Source organism: Rhinoderma darwinii, chromosome 9 (assembly GCF_050947455.1).
Source record: "Rhinoderma darwinii isolate aRhiDar2 chromosome 9, aRhiDar2.hap1, whole genome shotgun sequence".
Classification (NCBI taxonomy): Eukaryota; Metazoa; Chordata; class Amphibia; order Anura; family Rhinodermatidae; genus Rhinoderma; species Rhinoderma darwinii.
The window spans coordinates 37,808,598-37,832,315 of NC_134695.1; the positions used below are offsets into that span (position 1 = coordinate 37,808,598).

At 42.0% G+C, this 23,718-nt stretch overlaps 1 protein-coding gene across 2 annotated transcripts in view; it reads left to right on the top strand.

Moving 5' to 3' along the window:
• TENT4B (terminal nucleotidyltransferase 4B) overlaps window positions 1-23,718 on the top strand; it is a 62,533-nt gene that overhangs the window by 31,029 nt on the left and 7,786 nt on the right. Inside the window, exons 2-11 of one of the 2 annotated variants that reach the window (XM_075837518.1) lie at window positions 7,577-7,700; window positions 11,086-11,132; window positions 12,645-12,765; window positions 13,376-13,483; window positions 13,775-13,903; window positions 15,159-15,372; window positions 15,489-15,615; window positions 21,569-21,672; window positions 22,450-22,634; window positions 23,504-23,698. In XM_075837518.1, the coding sequence (XP_075693633.1) occupies window positions 7,577-7,700; window positions 11,086-11,132; window positions 12,645-12,765; window positions 13,376-13,483; window positions 13,775-13,903; window positions 15,159-15,372; window positions 15,489-15,615; window positions 21,569-21,672; window positions 22,450-22,634; window positions 23,504-23,698 (1,354 nt within the window). The remainder of the gene's footprint in view (window positions 1-7,576; window positions 7,701-11,085; window positions 11,133-12,644; window positions 12,766-13,375; window positions 13,484-13,774; window positions 13,904-15,158; window positions 15,373-15,488; window positions 15,616-21,568; window positions 21,673-22,449; window positions 22,635-23,503; window positions 23,699-23,718) is intronic. The other variant, XM_075837519.1, reaches the window with a different exon arrangement.

Consider the following 23,718-nt stretch of genomic DNA (forward strand, 5'->3'; position numbering starts at 1 on the left):
GCGTCTCAAGAGTTTGGTTCTTTTATGTGGGGATCTAAGCCCCTTGACGTTCCATGAAACTATTTTCATGTAATTGGACTATGCATAAGGTGAGCTAAGGCGTAAAAGCCGTGAGCGGTTCGGGAAGTTGGATCCATCTTTACATAAAAGCCATGCATGAACACTAAATACATAACCAAAACCAGGCATGAAGAACAAGAACAGACTCAACATCAACAGACTTTGACAAAAAAGAAAGAACGCCTTTGCTAAGGGTATACATAACCCTAGTACCCATTGGCTTCACTTTTTTCTGGCACGCAAAACATGTTTCTCCCTCCCCGACCTGCATAACAAAATATATATTATGTATATAAATAGTCATAACAGACCATCGGCCCCTTGCAGTTGACCTACGACATTACATCACAGAGCATACAGTATAGAATTAGATCATTTGAAAATAGAAAGTGCATCTCTACAAGGCAAACATGGAAAACGACCCAGAGATACCTGTAAAAGAGTTAACTGGCTTACAGCGTCCACGGAACTACCCCGTAGGATAGAATGTCCCTGTAGAACCTTCAATCTGGATACGGAGACAGAGTCCGGTCTCGCAGCCGTCTCTGCGGTTTCGGAGAGTCCCCTCTGTTCCTTGATCCTCCTCCACTAGCCCTTCCAGTTGTGGAAAGGAGAGCCTCCGACCAGGCCCGATCCAAATCTGAACGACTCCGTCTGATATCTCCTTGACTTGCGACATGGACTGTGCTCTGGACTACGACGCGCATCCTGCGAAGGGCGCCCACTACATAACTCTGCGTGCTTCCTTGGCTTCGTTCGCTGAGTTAAATGCCTTGGTCCGTCCGTTCACTTCGAACACTCGTAGGATGGCGGGGTATTGTAGGTTAACCCCTTAAGGACGCAGCCTAGTTTGGGCCTTAAGGCTCAGAGCCCATTTTTCAAATCTGACATATTTCACTTTATGTGGTAATAACGTCGGAATGCTTAAACCTATCCAAGCGATTCTGAGATTGTTTTCTCGTGACACTTTGGGCTTCACGTTCGTGGTAAAATTTGGTCGATATATTCAGTCTTTATTTGTGAAAAATTGCAAAATTTAGAGAAAATTTACAAAAAATAGCATTTTTCAGAATTTAAATGCATCTGCTTGAAAAACAGACGGTTATACCACCCAAAATAGTTACTAGTTCACATTTCCCATATGTCTACTTTAGATTGGCATCGTTTTTTGAACATTCTTTTATTTTTCTTGGACGTTACAAGGCTTAGAACATAAACAGCAATTTCTCATATTCTTAAGAAAATTTCAAAAGCCTTTTTTTGAAGGTGCCAGTTCAGTTCTGAAGTGGATTTGAGGGGCCTATGTATTAGAAACCCCCATAAAACACCCCATTTTAAAAACTAGACCCCTCAAAGTATTCAAAACAGCATATAGAAAGTTTTTTAACCCTTCAGGCATTTCACAGGAATTAAAGCAAAGTGGAAATTAAATTTGCAAATTTCATTTTTTCTGCTGAATTTCAATTTTATTCAATTTTTTTTTAGTAACAGAGAAGGTTTTACCAGAGAAACACTACTAAATATGTATTGTCCAGATTCTGCAGTTTTTAGAAATGTCCCACATGTGGCCCTACTGCGCTCGTGGACTAAAACACAAGCCCTAGAAGCAAAGAAGCACCTAGTGCATTTTGAGGCCTCTTTTTTATTAGAATATATTTTAGGCAGCATGCCAGGTTTGAAGAGGCGTTGAGGTATCAAAACAATGGAAACCCACCAGAAGTGACCCCATTTTGGAAATTACACCCCTCAAGGAATTCATTTATGGTTTTTGTTATCATTTTGACCGCACAGTTTTTTCACAGCACCTATTTGAATTGGGCTGTGAAATGAAAAAAATGATATTTTTTCCAATAAAATGTCATTTTTGATCAAATTTTCTTATTTTCACAGGGAACAACATACCCCATTTTGTTGCCCAATTTGTCCTTAGTGCGGCAATACCCCATTTGTGGTGATAAACTGCCCTTTGGGCCCATGGGAGGGCTCAGAAGGAAAGGACCACCATTTGGCCTACTGGAGCTTTTCTGGTGCTAAGTCATGTGTGCAGAAGCCCCTGAGGTACCAGTACAGTTGAAACCCCCGAGAAGTGACCCCATTTTAAAAACTACACCCCTTAAGACATTCATCTAGAGGTGTAGTGAGCATTTTGACCCCACAGGTACTGTGTAAAAGATAATGCGCAGCAGATGGTGCAGTGTGAGATTTGCAATTTTATATATGTATATGCCATTTCAGTGTCCAATATAGTGTGCCCAGCATGCGCCACCGGAGATATACACCCCTTAAATTGTAATGTGGGTTCTCCTGGGTACGGCAATACCCTACATGTGGCTGTTATCAGCTGCCTGGGCATACGGCAGGGCTCAGATGGGAAAGATGAGGGGGGTAAGCTGTGCGGAGTGCATCAGGGTAAATTGAAAATCAAGGGATGTATGATACATTTTAAAACAATCTTTTATACAGAGCCCTGGTTTTTCGGGACACGTGTCACATTGGTATATTGTGTTCTTCCTTATCCCCCTCTTATAGCAGACTCTGCACCTCTTTTGACTCTTTCCCTTTCCACCGGTTTGGGGACCTTCTCCTGGAAAGTGTTGCCCTGGTACGATGCGCCCCCCCTTCCTGGTCCCTAAAGATTAGATCTTGAAATTCCAGGAAAGTTCCCCTCTGGCCTGCACATCGACGTAGCACATACGCATTGTACAAAGCCATCTGTATGATGTGCCCGGCCAGCTTCTTATACCACACCGCATGGCGCTGTAGGGCTTCAGGACTTGATTTGACAAGTCCATCCCTCCCATGTACCTATTGTAGTCCAGGATGCAGTCTGGTTTGGGGGTGGCCTTTCCTTCATATATCCTAAACCTGTAGGTATACCCTGATGCACTCTCGCACAGCTTATACATCTTCACGCCATACCTTGCCCTCTTACCTGGCAGGTACTGGCGGAATTGAACCCTCCCTTTAAAATGTACCAGGGACTCATCAATAGAAAAACACTTCTCGGGGGTGTATGCTTGGGAAAACCGGGCACTGGAACGGTCTAATAGGGGTCTCCGTTTATACAAACGGTCAAAACTGGGGTCATCTCGGAGTGGGCACGGCTCATTATCAGTATAATGTAAGAAGCGAAGTATTGCCTCATTTATTTATTTTTTTAGGTTCCAGTTCAGTTCTGAAGTTGCTTTGAGGGGCCCATATATTAGAAACCCCTATCAAACACCCCATTTTAGAAACTAGACCCCTCAAAGTATTCACAACAGCATTTAGAAAGTTTATGAACCCTTTAGGTGTTTCACAGAAATTTAGAGCAAAGTAGAGGTGAAATTTACTCTTTTTATACCATTTTTTTTAGAACACAAAAGGTTTTATCAGAGAAACGCAACTTAATACGTATTGCCCAGATTCTGCAGTTTAGAGAAATATCCCACATGTTGCCCTCGGGCGGTAATGGACTGAAGCACCGGCCTCCGAAGCAAAGGAGCACCTAGCGGATTTTGAGCCCTCTTTTTTATTAGGCACCATGTCCGGTTTGAAGAGGTCTTGTGGTGCCAAAACATTGGAAACCCCCCAAAAGTGACCCCAATTTGGAAACTAGACCCCTTGAGGAATCCATTGTAGTTTTCATGGGGTGCATGCGGCTTTTTGATCAGTTTTTATTCCATTTTTAGGTGGCGTGGTGACTAATAAACAGCAATTCTACTATTGTTTTTGTATACTTTTTTTTTTACAGCGTTCACCGTGCGCTATAAATGATATATTAACTTTATTCTGCGGGGCGATACGATTACGGCGATACCAGATGTTTATAGTTTTTTTTTATGTCTTATGGCGTTTGCACAATAAAATACGTTTTGTAAACAATCATTCACTTTTTGTGTTACCTTATTCTAAGAGCCATAACGTTTTTATTTTTCAATCAATAAAGCCGTGCGAGGACTTATTTTTTGCGTAACGAACTGTATTTTCCATCAGTACCATTTTTAGGTACATGCGACTTTTTGATCTCTTTTTATTCCATTTTTTGGGAGGTGAAGTGACCAAACAATTGTGATTGTGGTACGGTTTATTAATATTTTTTTTTACGGCGTTCACCGTGCGGGATAAATAACAAAATAATTTTGTAGTTCAGGCCGTTACGGACGCGGCGATACCAATTATGTATAGTTTATTTGTTTGTTTATATATTTTTATTAATAATAAAGGCCTGATAAGGGAAAAAGTGGGACTTTTACTTTTATTACTTTTAAAACTTTTATTTTCTTATTTTTACACATCTTTTTTTAACTTTTTTTTTACTTTATTACTTTGTCCCACTAGGGGACATGAGGGCAGGAGGCCCTGATCGCTATTCTAATACACTGCACTACATGCGTAGTGCAGTGTATTAGAACTGTCAGCTACTCACTGACAGCAAGCATAGTGGGTCCTGACGTTGTCAGGACCCACTAGGCTTCCGTCTATGGCATAGCCGGACGCCATTGTTTGGTGTCCGGTTGCCATAGTCACCATCGCCGGCCGCTATCGCGTAGCAGGCCGGCGATGGCAGCTTAACCCCTAAAAAGCCGCGATCTCTATAGAACGCGGCTTTTAAGGGGTTAATCAGCGGGGACACAGCGATCGGTCCCCGCTGTAGGAGCTGTGACAGCTGCTGAACAAGACAGCAGCGTCACAGCTCCTGTATGTGTCGGGAGGACGGCCGAAACGGCCGTTACTCCCGAGACGTACTATTACGGCATGGAGCACGAACGATACAGCTGCCATGACGTAATAGTACGTCAAGGAGCGGGAAGGGGTTAAAGCGTATTTTAGCCTGGAATAAGGCAGTGCAGATCTTGCTAAAAGAGCGGCGACGTTTCGCGACCTCCATAGAATAGTCCTCAAAAAGCAGAACCCTCATAACCATAATCTCCAAGGGTTGAGATCTACGGCGGTATGCCTTCATGAGTGCTACCTTGTCAATATAATCGAGCAGCTTCAATATGACTTGTCTGGGACGGGGTGGTCTATTGTCAGATGACAGAAGATTTCTCGGGTCTGGTCCCAGTCTGTGCGCCCTTTCCACCCGGCACGGGCGTTGCAGACCTAGGGCTGCTGGTAATTCCCTCTCACATAGGCGCTGTAAATCAGAAGGGGCTACCGTCTTTCAGACCCACAATTCGCAAATTACTCCTGGAGCGGTTTTCTAGATCCTCCACCTTGTCCCCCAACTGAGTAGTAGTAGACAACACCACTTTGAGCGTAGATTGCAAGTGCTCATTTTCATCCTCTAACAACATTATACGCTGTACTAATTCACCCGTCCTGGAAGTGAGTTGTGCCAGGTCCGCAAGCATGCGGTTAAAGAGGCTCTGTCACCAGATTTTGCAACCCCTATCTGCTATTGCAGCAGATAGGCGATGCAATGTAGATTAGTGACGTTTTTATTTTTAAAAAAACGAGCATTTTTGGCCAAGTTATGACCATTTTCGTATTTATGCAAATGAGGCTTGCAAAAGTACAAGTGGGCGTGTATTATGTGCGTACATCGGGGCGTTTTTACTACTTTTACTAGCTGGGCTTTCTGACGAGAAGTATCATCCACTTCTCTTCAGAACGCCCAGCTTCTGGCAGTGCAAACACAGCCGTGTTCTCGAGAGATCACGCTGTGTCGTCACTCACAGGTCCTGCATCGTGTCAGCACCAGAGGCTACAGTTGATTCTGCAGCAGCGTCAGCATTTGCAGGTAAGTAGCTACATCGACTTACCTGCAAACGCCGATGCTGCTGCAGAATCATCTGGTGCCGATGTGTCCTCGCTCGTCTGACACGATGTAGGACCTGTGAGTGACGACACAGCGTGATCTCTGGAGAACACGGCTGTGTCTGCACTGCCAGAATCTGGGCGTTCTGAAGAGAAGTGGATGATACTTCTATACACAACGCCCAGCTAGTAAAAGTTGTAAACACGCCCCGATGTACGCACATAATACACGCCCAGTTGTACTTTTACTTTTCAACACGCCCAGTTGTACTTTTGCAAGCCTCATTTGCATAAATACGAAAATGGTCATAACTTGGCCAAAAATGCTCGTTCTTTAAAAATAAAAACGTTACTGTAATCTACATTGCAGCGCTGATCTGCTGCAATAGCAGATAGGGGTTGCAAAATCTGGTGACAGAGCCTCTTTAAGAGAAGATTGCACCGTTTTTTCCAGCGCTTTTTGGAGGTCCGGAGCTATCCGTTTAGCCACTTCATGTGCCAGCGCCACATAATCGACAGGTGCATGAGAAGATATGAGCTCTGCACTATATGGAGACGGAGATTGGGGCTGCTGCATTTCATCCTCTTGGGAGTACAGCGGGGGAGAAGTGTTGGGAAGCGCCGCCATCTTACCTCCCTTCTCAGTGGCCGCTTCTGTATCCTCCATGGCTGGCTTGTGTGCGCTGCGGAGGAGGTGACGTTCCATACAGACAACGCTGGAGATGTCCCTGCATGTGGGGCCGGTGTCTGCTACCCGATGTTCGCCGCCAAAGCGACTGTCGCAAGCGTTCAGGTCAATTGGGGAGCGGGAGCTCAGTCACACGCGTTCTGCATCGCCAGCGCCCGAACCGGAAGTCCTAGGGAACAACTTGAACGTGTTATACATTTCTTGTTTGTGTTTTTCTTAAAATAACTTTTTTTTTTTTTTTCCTCCTAAAACCTCTTATAATGGCCTCATGCACACGTCCATATTTCTGCGGCCACAATTTATCTGTATTTTTACAGATAGGTTGCGGACCCATTTTTTTTTGTGGGCCCACGCACACAAGTGATTTACACGGATCGGTGTGGGGACCGCAAAAACTCGGGACAAGTCATTTTATGGTCCGGATTTACCAATACTGGTAAATTGTGGATCCGCGAGTTCTGATGAAACACGGATGCACAACCAGGGTTTTTTGCGGTCCTCTGGACCGCAACGGACCCATTGTTTTGCAGACTGCAAATCCAATATGGCCGTGTGCGTGAGGCCATACAGAAATAATTCCAAAATATCTTCTATACAGAAATAATTCTAAAAACTCTTCTATACATAAAACTAAAGTTTTTCTACTTTTTTATGCATGTGCATTACAACTTATTGTAACTGAAACGCACAACTTTTCAGATTGTTCGTCTCTAATACAAAGAAGGGGGAGGCTCAAATAGTTCTGAACGTCTAGAAACATTATGCCAGCGTTATTTACAGATTTTTACATTTATCATTTGAGAGATCTGACCAGCTAGAACCCGACACTGATACGTTAGTAAATAGTCCTTGTCTATATTGAGAGCCTTTATGAAAGTCATATGAAACCACACTTATGTTTCACTGTACATATCCTTTTTTCCAACCACTTAATTCTCAAAGCATTCTGTTGTGTCACCCTGATGTTGTATATTGATGCTTCGCAGAATAATCTTAAGGACTTGTAAAGCCGGACAAAAGTTTATAAATGTGGCCAGATGTAAATGATTTAAGGTAACGTTTCATTTTTTTGTTTGTTTTTGTTAGACTTCATGAAGAAATTCTCGACTTCTACAAATATATGTCCCCACGGCCGGAAGAGGAGAAAATGAGAATGGAAGTTGTTAATCGAATAAAAAATGTAATAGAAGAGCTGTGGCCAAGTGCAAATGTGAGTATTGGTCTCTCCAGGTAATGCGGCCCCATTTTAAAGGCAATGTGTCGCTAGAATTTTTAATTTTTTTTAATTTTAGTTAAACAGTTCGTATATAAATGATTACACTTTGTTCTAATTTTTTAAAATTTTTTCACAAGTCAGGAAATATTATAAATTCGATTCTAATTTTATAACCTTTCCATGTGCTGGTCACTAGAGGGAGCAATTCCCAAAATTGCAGCATTTGCATGTGGTAAAGCAACCTCATTCCTTTATGCTGCAATATTGGAGAAGACACACTCGCTCTAGTGTGCTCAAACAATCCCCCCTCCTTTCCCCTGGCTAATGCCAGGAGAAAGGAGGGGGTTGAATGTTAAAACCTCCTACAGTGTGTGCTGCCATTTTTTGAGCGAATGCCCAGTGTAGGAGGATTAGATACAGTGGTAATCACACAGTATAACACGAGCATACATACACAAACATAACTTACCTACTCCTGCCAACGCTGCCTCCGCTCCTAATCCTCTCTTCTGAACATATGGACGGAAGCCGCGACCGGAAGTTGTCGTCTTACTGTCCGGCCGCGGCTTCCGGTCCACATGAAAATGGCGCCGGATGTCGCTCTACCGAAGACCTTCCTTTTGAACTGTGTGGGAGCGGCACATGCGCCGTTCCCACACAGATGGCATACGCTATAGTGAATGGAACGGCTCCTGTTCGCATTCACTATGGGGATGTATGTGCCGTATTCCATCTCTGTATGTGTCGTTAATCGACACATACAGAGATGAAAAAAAAAATGGCAGCCCCCATAGAGAAGTTAAAGAGAGAAAGTACAACACAAATAAATAAAATGTATTTTAATGACATACTAAAAGAAATAATATATAAAAAAAAAATCGGGACACCTTCCCTTTAACATCTAGAATATGTCCGCAACACCCGGACCCCCACATTTGTTTGACCCTAGATCACCATATTGTTCTACGATGATGTAAATTCGGTTCAGTAGACCTGTATGTGGTCTGAAATACGGAATTTAAAACCGGCCTTATTTGTCACTGGACTGTCTCTTGGATAATCTGGTGTATGAGTGCCATGTTGTACAGTTTACATATGCTTTAACATTTCAGTAGATTCATGGCGCTTGTCCTAGCCATTTAGGGCCCCAAAAATATATCTTGGAATGTCAGAACATATTTTTACCAGCATTAAGGCCTCATGCACACGACCGTAAAAACTCCCGTTATTACGGGTCGTAATTACGACCCCTAATAACGGGCTCATAGACTTCTATTGGCGACGGGTGCCTTCCCGTTTTCTCACGGGAAGGTGCCCGTGCCGTTGAAAAAGATAGAACATGTCCTATTTCAGGCCGTAATAACGGCACGGACAGTCCATAGAAGTCTATGGAGCTCTCGTAATGACGGGTGGCTACATGTGTGCACCCGTCATTACGGCAGCGTTGCTAAGCGACGTCAGTAAATAGTCACTGTCCAGGGAGCTGAAAGAGTTAACTGATCGGCAGTAACTCTTTCAGCACCCTGGACAGTGACTACCGATCAGTATAAACCTGTAAAAAATAAAAATAAAAGACGTTCATACTTACCGACAACTTCCTCCAGTCCGGTCTCCCGCCCGTTGCCTTGGTGACACGTCCCTCTCGACGTCCGGCCCGACGTCCTGGATGACGTTTCAGGCCATGTGACCGCTGCAGCCAATCACAGGTCAATCACAGGCTGCAGCGGTCACATGGACTGCCGCGTCATCCAGGGATGTCGGGCTGGATGTGAAGAGAGGGACGCGTCACCAAGACAACGGCCGGGTAAGTATGAATTTCTTTAACTTTTATTACAGAAAAGGCTGTCCCTTCTCTCTATCCTGCGCTGATAGAGAGAAGGGGCTGCCGATTAGTGCAGTGCTATTTTGCCGCCAAAAACGTGCTCGTAAATACGGGTGGAATACGTGTGACACCGGACCCATATTTACGAGCACGGGTTCGTAAATACTGGTGCAAAACGGGTGGAATACGTGTGACACCGGACCCGTATTTACGCCAGTATTTACGGGTGGGAAAAAATACGGTCGTGTGCATGAGGCCTAAAGTGAATGTTTTTCCAGGATAGTCCAATTGGTCGGTGACATGCTAAGGCTGGGTTCATACCTGCATTGGCGTTTCTGTTGTACTACTTTGTCAGAGGAGCAGAACAGCGAAAATACCAGAAGCGCTGGTTCCGTTGTATGACGGACACAATCGGCGCCCAGCGGAACACATTGACTTTAATGGGTTTCCGGTAGGGTGTTCATGGTTTTACCAAAAACAATAGCGCAGCATGCTGCAATATTTCCGGTATTTTGTCTGGAGCCTCCAACGCAGATGTTATCAGGCCCTTAACTACTTTTGGGCTAACTGACCAGTGTGTAATTGCCATATTAATTTGCTGTATTCTAAACATCTTTGCATGAGTGGTTTTCTTTATCTTTCCTTATTTCACTTTGACTGGGAATAAATAGTATATGAAGTATTGCAGTTTCATGTTTGCCACTAGGTGTCAGAATATACTTGTGCTTGGGAGAACTGCTTACATTCAAACTTAGTAGATTTGTTGCGGCTTTCCAATGCAGTATTCTGTATTGAAAATGAAGGAAAATTTCAAAACACTATTTGTGTAGCAAAAAAAAAAAAATCTGCAAGGTTTTCCGGGCATGCCACATATTTTCAGATCTTGCCTGTTAACTTGTGTATTTGGAGTGAATTTCACCCTTTACATGCGGATATCATCTGCATTGCAATGTGTGACTTTTCTGAATTTGCCTTTACAGCTGTTGTAAAGTGAATAGTTATGTAATAGCAATAGGGTCTTCTGATCCTTAGGTAATAAGTTTACAAATGCTGGGTTGTACTGCAGTAGCCGACGATAGATCTGCGTACATTACATCCGGTAGAAATGGTATATCAGTAAGAAACTTTTTTTTCTTTTTTTATGTATTTAATTTTTTCCTCCACAGCATGGTAAGTTTTGAAAGCTCTAGTTTGATAATTTTTCTCCATTTAGGATTTTCAAAATTAATATGGTTAGACTAGAGAGGTCGTTTGTGACCTTGAGCGCAACTTTTACTATTTACTGCTCAACCTTCTTCAGATAACTTTTGCAGTTGTTGATTCTCCCACACACAGACTTATGACGTGGGACCTTCACAGCTGTCATCGATCCCAGCCAGTGAGCCAGGAATAGTCTATTGTATCAATCTCTCCCCAAGTGTACGTGCAATGAATTTTCTGCCATAAAGACATATATTTGTGCTCCCCCCTATTTCAGCATTGAACCAGACTAATGACCATAAACGGTCCTCCTAGGAAGATAAACCTTTAAATTTTGTCCTTTTTTATCTATTTTAGGTTCAAATATTTGGGAGTTTCAAAACGGGACTATATTTGCCTACCAGGTAAAGGGTTTTGCTAAGCTTTTGTCTACATTATTCTAGTTTAGTAAAGCTATTTGTTGTTCTGTTCTATGAAGACGCTGATGTTAAAGAGGTTACCCAGGGCTTTAAAATTTCACAGGCCCTGTGAGCGCTGCAGCCTCCTTAGGCCGGGTTCCCAAGAGTCTGATACGCTGTGTAAAACTACGTAACGTATCTGACCTAGAACCCGCAGCACATTCCGTCCGAAAAAAAGATGCACCTTTGTGGTGCAGTTTATTGGGCAGAATTTCCCCTGCTGAAAGCAGCGCTATAAAAAAAAAAAAAAAGAAAAAACATTCATACTTACCCCAGCCACAGTCATGCCGCCATGTCCCTCTGTTGAAGTGCAGTCTGGCCTCCCAGTGTGATGCTACAGCCCATGTGAACGCTGCAGCCTGTGATTGGATGCAGCAGTCACATGGGAGGAAACATCATCCCAGGAGGCAGGCCCGGAAGAACAAGAGCGCGTCAGGACAACACCCAGGTTGGAAGTATAAGTTGTTTGTTTTTATTTTTATTTTTTTCTATGTTGCAATTTTTGCAGCAGAATTGCTGCGATTCCGCTGCAAAAGTCGCAACACTTGCCGGTTTGTTGCGTGTTTTAGATCGCTGTTGAATTTAATGGGGAAAACCCGCAACAGAATAGCAATGAAAATGCACGTATATTGCACTGCAGGTCAGATTTTTGAAATCTTACACTTTGCTGCTAACTGTATGCAACAGAAATTCTGCAACGCTCTGTGGGAACCCAGCCTTATTGTTTTACATCGGATTTAAGTCTGGTTCGTACTTGCACACGCCATTACTTTTGTAGTGGTTGTGCCTGGTATTGTAGCGTTGTACCATTTACTTGAATGGGACAACACCGCAATTCACAGCCGGCTCTTTCAAACAGCTGATTGGTGGGTGTGCCGAGAGTGGACCCCCCCACTGATCTAAATTTGATGGCCATCATTTTTAAATCGAGGATAATCCCATTAAGCTGACCCAAAAACGTATCAGTAAGTTTTTCAAGACAATTGATCTCGACAAAAATCTGAATACATTCTAAATGTATTATAATAAATATATTATAATACAAGTGATATACCATAAAACAATATACCGGTAATCGCATAGACTCGTCTCAGATGTTGGCTTATCACTTTCGTAGGTGTAACTAGTATATTCTGTTCTTTTGCATAGACACCACATGTAAAAATGAAAAAAAAAAAAAGAACTTTTTGTTTGCCATTTTCTGTGCTGAGCATAAACTCCCCCTTCCCCGCTGATAGGGGGGGGGGGGGGTCTAACGTATGCTGCAGTTTAATGAAAATAAAAAAAAATCTCAAACTATGCCTTTTTTGGCCGTGTTGTGTGAAGGCAGTCTTTAAAATTACATTCAATATGATGTGATATCGGTGTTCTGCCAGGCGACAACACAGCAGCGAAAAAGGAGGACGCCAAAGAAAAACGCTCTAATCACATTTTATATTTCTTTCTTTTTCGATCTAGTGACATCGATCTTGTGGTTTTTGGGAAATGGGAGAATTTACCACTTTGGACTCTTGAGGAGGCACTGCGAAAGCACAAGGTGGCCGATGAGCACTCTGTCAAAGTACTAGACAAAGCCACAGTGAGTTGTTTTTCTTTCTGTACCAGGGATTGATCCTGCAATATAATAAACTCAGTCTGCGGCTTAACCCAGTTCTGTTGCGCTATGTCATACTCCTCTGTTTTCTTGCTACTTTGCAGTCTGATGTAAATATTAATCATAGTATGCAGTAATGGAAGGACAATGATGGTCATGTGGTAGACCGCTCCATAATGGTCCCATTCAAGGATGGTTGATGGACTGGGTTCCCCCCAGATGATGACACCACGTGAACTTAAAGACTAACAACTGGACATTCTCCTTGCCGATAGGGTGTGTCCCTACACATTCTGACTGTCCAATCAGTGCTGACGGTGTCCGATTGTGCGGCGACACACCCTGTTGATAAGGGAAATGGTAAAACCCAGTTGTCAATTTATTTATTAATTTCCAGAAGGAGTAATGGAGGAATTGCACAATGCAAAAGCTCCAGCCTTCTTTCATGGGGTATAGACGTATTTACGAAGACAGATTTGTCAGGAAAGGTGATCGGTCCTCTTTAATGTTCTTTGCACATTGTTATTAATTGCTGTCTTAGAATATTCGGAATCATCTTATTCTGTTTGTGTTTGTTTTTTTTTTTTTTCTCCAGGTACCAATTATTAAACTAACGGATTCATATACAGAAGTCAAAGTTGACATAAGTTTTAACGTGCAGAATGGGGTTAAAGCAGCCAAGCTCATCAAGGATTTTATTGAGGTTTGAGAATCCTTCATTGCTGTGAAAATCTATGCTGATCACCATGTTGTATGGGGCTGTAATAGAACACACACAAACATTTATGGGTCCCTACTGTATCTCTATATGCCTCCAATTTCATGCAGAGGAGTATAGAAATGATGGTATTCCATGCCATATAATGGAGCTAGTCTCCCCAAGAAGCACTGCTTGTTGAGCATAAATATTTGGATACACATTGCTTTATAATCCTTTTTAATGTAGACTTTAAATTCTAAAATGTCTATTTTTTTTTTGTCTTTTCATTTACAGAAATATCCAGTCCTTCCATACCTAGTGCTGGTTTTAAAACAGTTCCTGTTACAGCGAGACCTTAATGAAGTGTTTACTGGCGGCATAGGTTCCTACAGTCTTTTTTTAATGGCTGTCAGTTTTCTGCAGGTGAGATTTGCTTTTGTTGCATCCATTGTCATTACCTGTTCACTTTACCAGTCATCTCTAAATAAGAAATTCAGAATAACATTCTTGTAGTCCCTCAAATGACTGGCGCAATGTTTCAAACTGAACAGACAGATTTTCAGGATTTATTGCTAGTTTGTTAGACCTTCATGCTTCCATGGAGTCTTGGGTCTCCTGTTACACATATAAAATTCCTTATATATTTGCGAGTTTTACATTATGGGATTGAATAGCATAAAAGGATCAAAGATAAATTGCAAGAAGCATTCTTGCAATGGCTTCTTTTTAAATTTGTTATGAAGCTGAAGATGAAATTATATAAAAATGATTTAGAGGACATGGAAATTGAATAGCTTAACATTTTATGGGTTGTCGGTACTTGCAGTTAAAAGACTGATGCTTGCAACTTCTCTGTTACATTGTCCCCATGACAATTGTAACCCTGAGTTGTCAGGTCCGCCTTCTCAGAGGGTGTTGTGTTCGTTTGTAGATAATTAATTGGACAGAGTAGCTTTAAAGGGGTATTCAAAATCATAAATAAGTGGTAATAATTGTGTGAAGTAGTGTCCCGAACCCCCTATCCTCACTGTTTGATCGCTCTGAGGAGGACATTGAATGGAGTGGTGGTCCAGCATGGGCGCTGTTGCTCCATTCAAAGTCTATGGAATTGGCGGAGACAGCCGGGTACAGCACTAGGCTGTTTCAGTTCCCTTCGATAGTAAATGAAGTTGCGGGCCCATTCTCCGCCGCCTCTCCATTCAAGCTCCTACTCACTGCGGTGACTGCAGTGAGGAGGGCCTGAGGTTTTGGAACCCCCATTCTCATGATTGGTGGGACCCCCCAGTGATCAGAAAATATCACCTATCCTGTGGACAGGTGATCATTTATGATTTTGGGAATACCCCCATTTAATAGAAGCTTTTAGGGTATATTCACACACTGGAGATTTGTGGCAGAAACTTCTGCCACTATCTTATTTGTCTTAATGGGTCTTACAGAAATAAGCCCATTCAGATTATCGAACTGATTTTCATTCGCAGAAATTTCTGCAACCAATCTGCCTATTGTGAGAATATACCCAGAGGACAGAACAGAGCAGTAGAGCAGCATTGGGCCTGTATCTTCCAAGTGCAGGTAAAAGTAATTCAACTTACAATAAAATAAATTGTATATGTTCATAATTTGTACAATGTGCTTTAATCTTTCGGATACTAAACGTCTTACTTTGTACTTTCAGTTGCACCCACGAGAAGATGCCTGCAGTCCAGATGCCAATTATGGTGTCTTGCTGATAGAGTTTTTTGAACTGTATGGAAGGCATTTTAACTATTTAAAAACTGGAATCCGAATAAAAGATGGTGGTTCATATGTTGCAAAGGATGAGGTACAAAAAAGCATGTTAGATGGATACCGACCATCAATGCTGTATATTGAAGATCCTTTGCAGCCTGGTAAGTATGCAAGAGCCACTGATTAATGCATTGAATAGACAAATATAAGTTTGTGCACATGTGCAAAAATTTACACTTTTTTTTTTATTTTTTATTTTTTCCCCCTCCTTTACAAGGCAATGATGTGGGCAGGAGTTCATATGGGGCCATGCAGGTTAAACAGGCCTTTGATTATGCATATGTTGTCTTAAGCCATGCAGTGTCACCCATAGCAAAGTACTATCCTAACAATGAAAGGGAAAGGTAAGTGGATTTATCAGGCCTCACTCTCCACAACATAAGTAGTAGGATTTATTGCACATACGTAAATGGATACAACTAAATGAAATTTGTTCTTTAAAATTCCCTGATATGTTTACATTTACATTTTGTTGGAGACCTAAATGGAATCATTGGCAAATTAAAGAGGCTCTGTCACCACATTATAAGTGCCCTATCTTGTACATGATGTGATCGGCGCTGTAATGGAGATTACAGCAGTGTTTTTATTTAGAAAAACAATCATTTTTGACGAAGTTATGACCTATATTAGCTTTATGTTAATGAGTTTCTTAATGAACAACTGGGCGTGTTTTTACTTTTTGGCCAAGTGGGCGTTGTACAGAGGAGTGTATGACGCTGACCAATCAGTGACCAATCAGCGTCATACACTTCTCTCCATTCATTTACACAGCACATAGCGATATAGCTATATCGCTATGTGCAGCCACATAAACACACTATAATGTTACTGCAGTGTCCTGACAATGAATATACATTACCTCCAGCCAGGACATTATGTCTATTCAGAATCCTGTCACTTCTGTAGCGTCTGTGTGATATTTACAGCAAGGCAAGCGTAATCTCGCGAGATTACGATGTGACCTGTCATTTCAAACGAGATTACGCTTGCCTTGCTGTAAATATCACACAGACGCTACAGAAGTGACAGGATTCTGAATAGACATCACGTCCCGGCTAGAGGTAATGTATATTCATTATCAGGACACTGCAGTAATGTTCTAGTGTGTTTATGTGGCTGCACATAGCGATATAGCTATATCGCTATATGCTGTGCAAATGAATGGAGAGAAGTGTATGACACTGATTGGTCAGCCTCATACACTCCTCTGTACAACGCCCACTTGGCCAAAAAGTAAAACACGCCCAGTTGGTCATTAAGAAACTCATTAGCATAAAATGTATGTCATAACTCTGTCAAAAATGATCGTTTTTCTAAATAAAAACACTGCTGTAATCTACATTACATCGCCGATCACATCATGTACAAGATAGGCCACTTATAATGTGATGACAGAGCCTCTTTAAGGCTGGGCCTTAAAATCTCGAAGGTCTCATTTTAGTGCTGTGTTTTTAAAACTGTTAAGAACGATTGCGATGTATCTTCCCGACTGAATTGTAGAGCATTAAACAAGTGATTTATTAAAGCTAGGTTAAATCGGAGCTAGTTTTTCTCACCATCGATTGGTGGTGTTCAACCATCACAATAAACAAGACGTTTAACCCCTTCCCGACATTTGTCGTAAGTATACGACATGGAAAGCCAGTGCTTCCCGCAAAATGTTGTATACTTACGCCAAATGCTTGGCACCGGCTCAGAAGCTGAGTCGGTGTCATCATCGCCGGATCTCAGCTGTATCTTACAGCTGACATCCGGCTGTAATGGTGGGGACCGAAATTAGCTTCGATCCCCGCCATTAACCCCTTCAATGCAGCGTCCAAACGTGATCGCTACATTTAAGGTGTTTGCAGCTCTTCGGAACCCCAGCAAAATAATTGCCGGAGTTCCGGTGGCTGCAATGGCAGCCGGAGGCTTAATACTGGCCTCCCGGTCTGCCTAGCACGGAAGCTGGTCAAGATCCGCCCGGCGGAGGAGCCTGATAGTCTTCCGTAGCCGCCAACAAGATGGCGCCGGCTCAGGAGCTGATCCGGCGTCATCAGCGATGGAAGTCATCTCTATGTTACAGTTGACAACCACCTGTAATGGCAGGAACCGGAGCTAGCTCCAATCCCTGCCATTAACCCCTTCGATGCCACAATCGAAAGCGATTGCTGCATCTTAGCGGTTGCTAGCAGATTGCCTGTCAGGGCTGGCGATCAGGACTGGCGACTGCTGCTATGGCAACAGGAGACACAATGGCCTCCTGCTCTGCCATTACGGAAGCCGATTAGGCCCCGCCGGGAGGTGAAGCCTAATCGGCTTGCTGCCAGTGAATAACTGACAGATCTAATACATTGCACTACAAAAAAATAAATCTGACAGCTGGACCTTCAAGTCCCCTAGTGGGACTTGAAGAAAAGTGTAAAAAAAAAAAAGTTAAAAAAATAAAAGTTTCAAGTAATAAAATAAAACACAATCGCCCTTTTTCTCTTATGAAGGAAGTCCTTTATTATTGAAAAATAATAAACCATACGAATTTGGTATCTCCACGACCGTAACGACCTGAGGTATCAAAATATTATATTTATTGCACGCGGTGAACAGCGTAAAAAAAGAAAACCGTAAAAAACTTTACCAGAGTTTCTGTTTTTTGGTCACTTTGCCCTACAAATGTTGGAATAAAAAGTGATCAAAAAGTCGCACGTATCCAAAAATGGTACCAATAAAAACTATAGCTCGTCTCGCAAAAAACAATCCCTCATACAGCACCGTTGACTAAAGTTATGGTTCTCACAACTTGGCGACAGAAAAATACATTCTTTTTACAAATGTAATTTAATTGTGCAAAAAGTTGTAAAACATAAAAAAGTGCCATAATTTAGGTATCGCCGGAATCGTACTGACCCGCAGAATAAAGTTAACATGTAATTTATAACGCGTGGTGAATGCTGTATAAAAAAAACGATGCCAGAATTGCGTTTTTTTTGTTTACCTGGCCTCCCAAAAAATAGGATAAAAGGTGATCAAAAAGTTGCATGTGCCCCAAAATGGTACCAATAATAACTACAGCTCGTCCCGCAAAAAAAAGCCCTCATACCACGACGTCTATGAAAAAATAAAATTAGTTAAGGCTCCAATAATTCAGGAAATAAAAAATATGCAGTTGTGCCGGCCCGAGGGGAACATTTCTTCTGTTTCAAGAGGCGAATTATCAAGGACCTAAAATTAGGGAACCAGGAAGGGGGGGGCCCAAACATATCTGCTGGCAGGCTGCCCGTATTATACTAGGACAACACTTTCCCAGCAAAATTCCCCAAACAGCAAAGGTGCGGAGTGTGGACCAAAAGGGGCATAAGAAAGGACGCCTTATATCAGTGCGACACTGGCCTGTGCAGAAAGGATTGCTTCACAGCGTAACACACATCGATGGATCATTTTATTGTTTTTTTACCCCATTATTATGCCACCTGACTATGCCCCTGATGTACTCTGCCCAGCTTACATGTACCCCCACATTATAAATGGAAGCACCAGTAATACTCAAACAAAACTACTACCAAGCAAAATCGGCTGTCAAAAAAGCAAAATGGCGCTCCCTCCGCTCTGAACCCTACAGCATGCCCAAACAGCAGTTTCCTTCCACATATATGGCATCGTCATACCCGGGAGAACCCTTTTAACAATTTTTGGACTGTGTCTCCAGCGTCATAAGCTGGGCATGACATATTTGTCACTGAAATGGCATATCTAGGGGAAAAATATACATTTTTAATTTGCACCATCCGCAGTGCAATCATTTATGGAAAAGACCTGTGGGGTGAAAATACTTTCCAAATGGGGTTACTTATCAGGGGTTTCTTTTTATTTCTTCACATCTGAGCCTCTGCAGTTGTGAACCAATACTTTGTAAATCGCCAAATTAGGCCTCAATTTTACATGGTAGTCTTTCACTCCTGAGCTTGATCGAATGTCCAGGCAAAAGATTAGTGCCCCATGTATGGTATTTCTAAAACCGGGAAACACTGCATAATTAGAGAGCGGTCTTGTTATGGTGGCACAAGCTGGGCACCACATATCAGCATATCTATGGAAAAAATCCCTTTTTCACTCTGCAACATCGAGTGCACACATTTCTACAAAACACCTGCAGGGTTAACATGCTCACTACACCCCTAGGTAAATGCATTGAGAGGTGTAGTTTCCAAAATGGGGTCACTTCTGGGGGGTTTCCACTGTTTTGGGCCCACAGGCACCCAGAAACCAATCCAGCAACATCTGCACGCCAAATGGCGCTCCTTCCCTTCTGAGCCCTGCCGTGTGCTCAAACAGCAGTTTATGACCACATATGGAGTATTGCCGTACTTGGGAGAAATTGCTTTACAAATGTTGGGTTCTTTTTTTCCTTTATTTGTTGTAAAATGAAAAATTTTGTGCTAAAGCTACGTCTTATTGAAGAAAAAGATTGTTTTTATTTTCACTGCCCAATTCTAATAAATTCTATGAAACATCTGTGGGGTCAAAATGCTTACTACACCCCTACATGAATTCCTCAAGGGGTGTAGTTTCGTAAATGGAGTCACTTTTTGGGCGTTATCATTGTTTTGTCCCCTCAGGGGCTTTGCAAATGCGACATTGCCTCTGCAAACCATTCATGCTAAATGTGAACGCCAACAGCCAAATGGCGCTCCATCCCTTCCTAAACCCTGCCGTGTGTCCAAACATCCGTTTTATTACCACATGTGGGGTATTGTTTTACTCGGGAGAAATTGCTTTACAAATTTTACGGTGCTTTTTCTCCTTCAGTCCTTGTGGAAATGAGAGAAAATGAGCTAAACCTACATTTTCTTTGAAAAAATTTAGATTGTCATTTTCAGGGCCCACTTCCAATAATTTCTTCAAAAAATCTGTGGGGTGAAAACGCTCACTATACCCCTAGATAATTTCCTCAATGGGTGGTGTATCCAAAATTGGGTCACTTGTGGGGGGTTTTCACTGTTTTGGCACCGCAAGAGCCCTTCAAACCTGACATGGTGCCTAAAATATATTCTAATAAAAATAAGGCCCCAAAATCCTCTAGTTGCTCTTTTGCTTCTGAGGCCAGTGCTTCATTCCAGTAGCACGCTACGGCCACATGCGGGATATTTCCAAAAACTGCAGAACCTGGGCAATAAATATTGAGTTGCATTTCTCTGGTAAAACCTTCTGTGTTATAAAAAAATAAAAAAAATTGGATTAAAAATTTATTTCTGCAAAAAAATATGAAATGTGTAAATTTCACCTCTACTTTGCTTTAATTCATGTGAAATTTCTAAAGGGTTAAGACCTTTATGAGGGGTGAAGTTTTTAAAATGGGTTGACTTTTTGGGGGTTTCAAATTTATAAGGCCCTCAAAGCCACTTCACAACTGAACTGGTCCCTGTAAAAATAGCCTTTCGAAATTGTCTTGAAAATGTGAGAAATTGCTGCTAAAGTTAAAAGCCTTGTAACGTCCTAGAAAAATAAAAGGATGTTCAAAAAACGATGCCAATCTAAAGCAGACATATGGGGGATGTTAATTAGCACCAATTTTGTGTGTTCTAATGCCTGTCTTACAAGCAGATACATTTAAATTGAGAAAAATGCTATTTTTTGCGATTTTTCGCGAAGTTTTGGTGTTTTTCACAATTAAATAGTGAACATATTGAGCAAATTTTGCCAGTAGCATAAAGTCCAATGTGTCACGAGAAAACATTCTCCGAATCGCTTGGATAGGTGAAAGCATTCCGGAGTTTTTACCACATAAAGTAAAACATGTCAGATTTGAAAAATGAGGCTCTGTCAGGAAGGTCAAAAGTGGCCAAAGAGGGATGGGGTTAACGATTATCCAATCAAATGTGGAATCTGGTAGGAAAATCCCTTACAGATTAGATAGAAGTTTATCGGCCTTGTGGATGGTTTGTGGAACTATTGCATAAGCGTTCAACACCTGACCGATATCTGTAGGTCACGTTGAACATTTTTGAGCCAACCATTGTTTACAATGTTATGTGTATCGTGCGTGTTAAGTACATACTTGCATTTATTAGCTTGCGTAATCGTTTTTTTTTCCTATTGTATGATAATTAAAATAAAAATTGTACGTATTTGGTTTTACTGTTTCGACCAATTCCAGCTGGTATGGTTTTGTTGGCGTGCTTTAACCATAGCGAGTCGTTTTTCCTGCGACAGCCAGAAGCTTTTGAAATAAATTGTAGACAATACCATCATTATGGATCCATTTAATTTACTATATTTCTTAAAATTCAACTAAAAACCAATCATGCATATTTTTTTCAGCATTTTAGGACGTATAATTCGAGTGACAGATGAAGTCGTTTCTTATAGAGAATGGATATCCACCAAATGGGGGCAGCAAAATAGATCTGAACAACTTTATAACAGTAAGGATTAACATTTTTGTACAGTGAATAGTATAAATGTCATTGTGAATTAAAAATTTGGTGTGTCCTATTCCTCTGGGCTGTGTATATCTGTCATAACATAAATACTTATGTTGCCTTGTCTGACCTGTGCCTATTGCACAAAAAGTATAATGTGCAGGGTTTGACTTACTGAAATGCCAAAATACTTGGGCCTCATGCACACGACCGAGGCCATGTGCACGGCCGTGATTTTCGGGTCGGCCGCAGAGTGACATGTGCACATGGCCGCGTCCATTATTTTCTATGAGCCTGGACCGCAGAACACGGCCGTAATAAGACATGTCCACGGTCGTGTGCATGGGCCCATAGGAATGAATGGGGCTGCAATTCTCGCATTGATTTTCAGGGGAATTGCGGCCGCAAAAGGCCGTTTGTGTGCATGTGGCCTTGGTGTTTAATAAGGCTTGATCAGCTGCATTAGGGGTTTTCCGTTGCTCTTTTTTTTTCCTATGATGTAGCAGAAGTGCTGGATCTATCGCATGATGGACACCAATGGTGCCCTACAAAACCCTTTGACTTTAGTGGGTTCCGTCAGATTTCCGTGATGGTGTCCATCGTTTTACCAGTCAAAATAAGCATGCTGTGCTGTTTTTTTTACAATGTTTTGGACCAGATTGGAGCCTCCAATGCAGATGTTAGCAGATCGAAACGTGTTCCTCATGATCTCGTACTGTATGTATTATAGTCTCTCTCCCTTTTAATATGATTTGTATTATCTTTCATAATCCTTTTTAGGCAATGATGTGACCTTGATAGTGGACGTTCACAATTTGGATCAGTGTAATAATAATGTGTCTGGACAAAATACTGCCTTGGGACAAGCAAAGAATAAGACCTCTGAAACTCTTGGCAAACACTCATCCAATTCATCTGGTCCGCTGTCTTCCTCCTCTTCCACCCTCTCCAGTTCCAGTGATGTGGTGAGTCCAGCATACTTATTTATTAGCTGCATTTGACCACTTGGGTAATCCATGCCTTGTCATCAAATAACTATTCACGTATTTAACTTTTTTAGTTTCATTCAAGGCGTTTTTTCTTTTCAAATCTTCTGAAATGTCATTTATCCATGTCAAAAGATTGCGTCCTTGGGGATTAAGGATCCATACTTTTTAGTGAGCAGATGCACTGAGATTAAAGCATTGGTCTGGTCATTTAATTACTTCCCCGTTTGTTCACGTTGGATGTAGTCCACTACTGCATATAGGCTCTGAAAGATGTAATCTTCTGACATGTGTAAATGACATTAGAAGATAAGTGGAGCAACCCCACCACCCTCCTTTCCACTGCACTAAACTCTTAAAGGGTTTGTCCAGGACTGTTAAATTCAATAAGAATAGAAATTTATTAAATTGAAAAACCAAAACTGGCTGTTGTGTCCCACAGAGCTGAGCGCCACTACATGTAAACATTACAGAGGCACAGAAATGGTGTCCCCACTGTGTCCTTAGCACATGCTGACACACGAGGATTCGACCGCAGCACAGAATCCTTTTTTCATTGCACGAGCTGGGAAGGGGGCGAGTTACGGAGCGAATGTCTTTGTAATGTTTACATGCTACGGTGCTCAGTTCTGTGGGATGCTGGAGGGAGGATCTTATTTTCTCTAATACATGCATTCAGTATAAAAAAAACCTCTTCTTTATGACTAAGAAAAATATATAACTGAACACCCCTTTAAAGTGTGATCTTATGCAAACGGTAGATTAAGTGGGTTTTGTACAGTATGAGATCCACTGTTTAGCCAGTGGTGTCAACTCTCTTTGCATGACACATCACGTGTCTCCCGTAGAAGAAAGTCATTAAACGTCTGTGCATTCAGGACTCAGACGGAACTCCATTCAAGACATCAAAGCAGCCGAGTTGTCGGCAGGCAAGTGATAGTCGAACGGGTCGTCAGGAATCCTGCACCAGCTCATCACAACCCAGCAGCAAGCCGCAAGCTAGCCCGAGTGTCGGCTCCTCGAACAGCAGCAACAAGACCCAGGTATGATGGAAACTTATGGT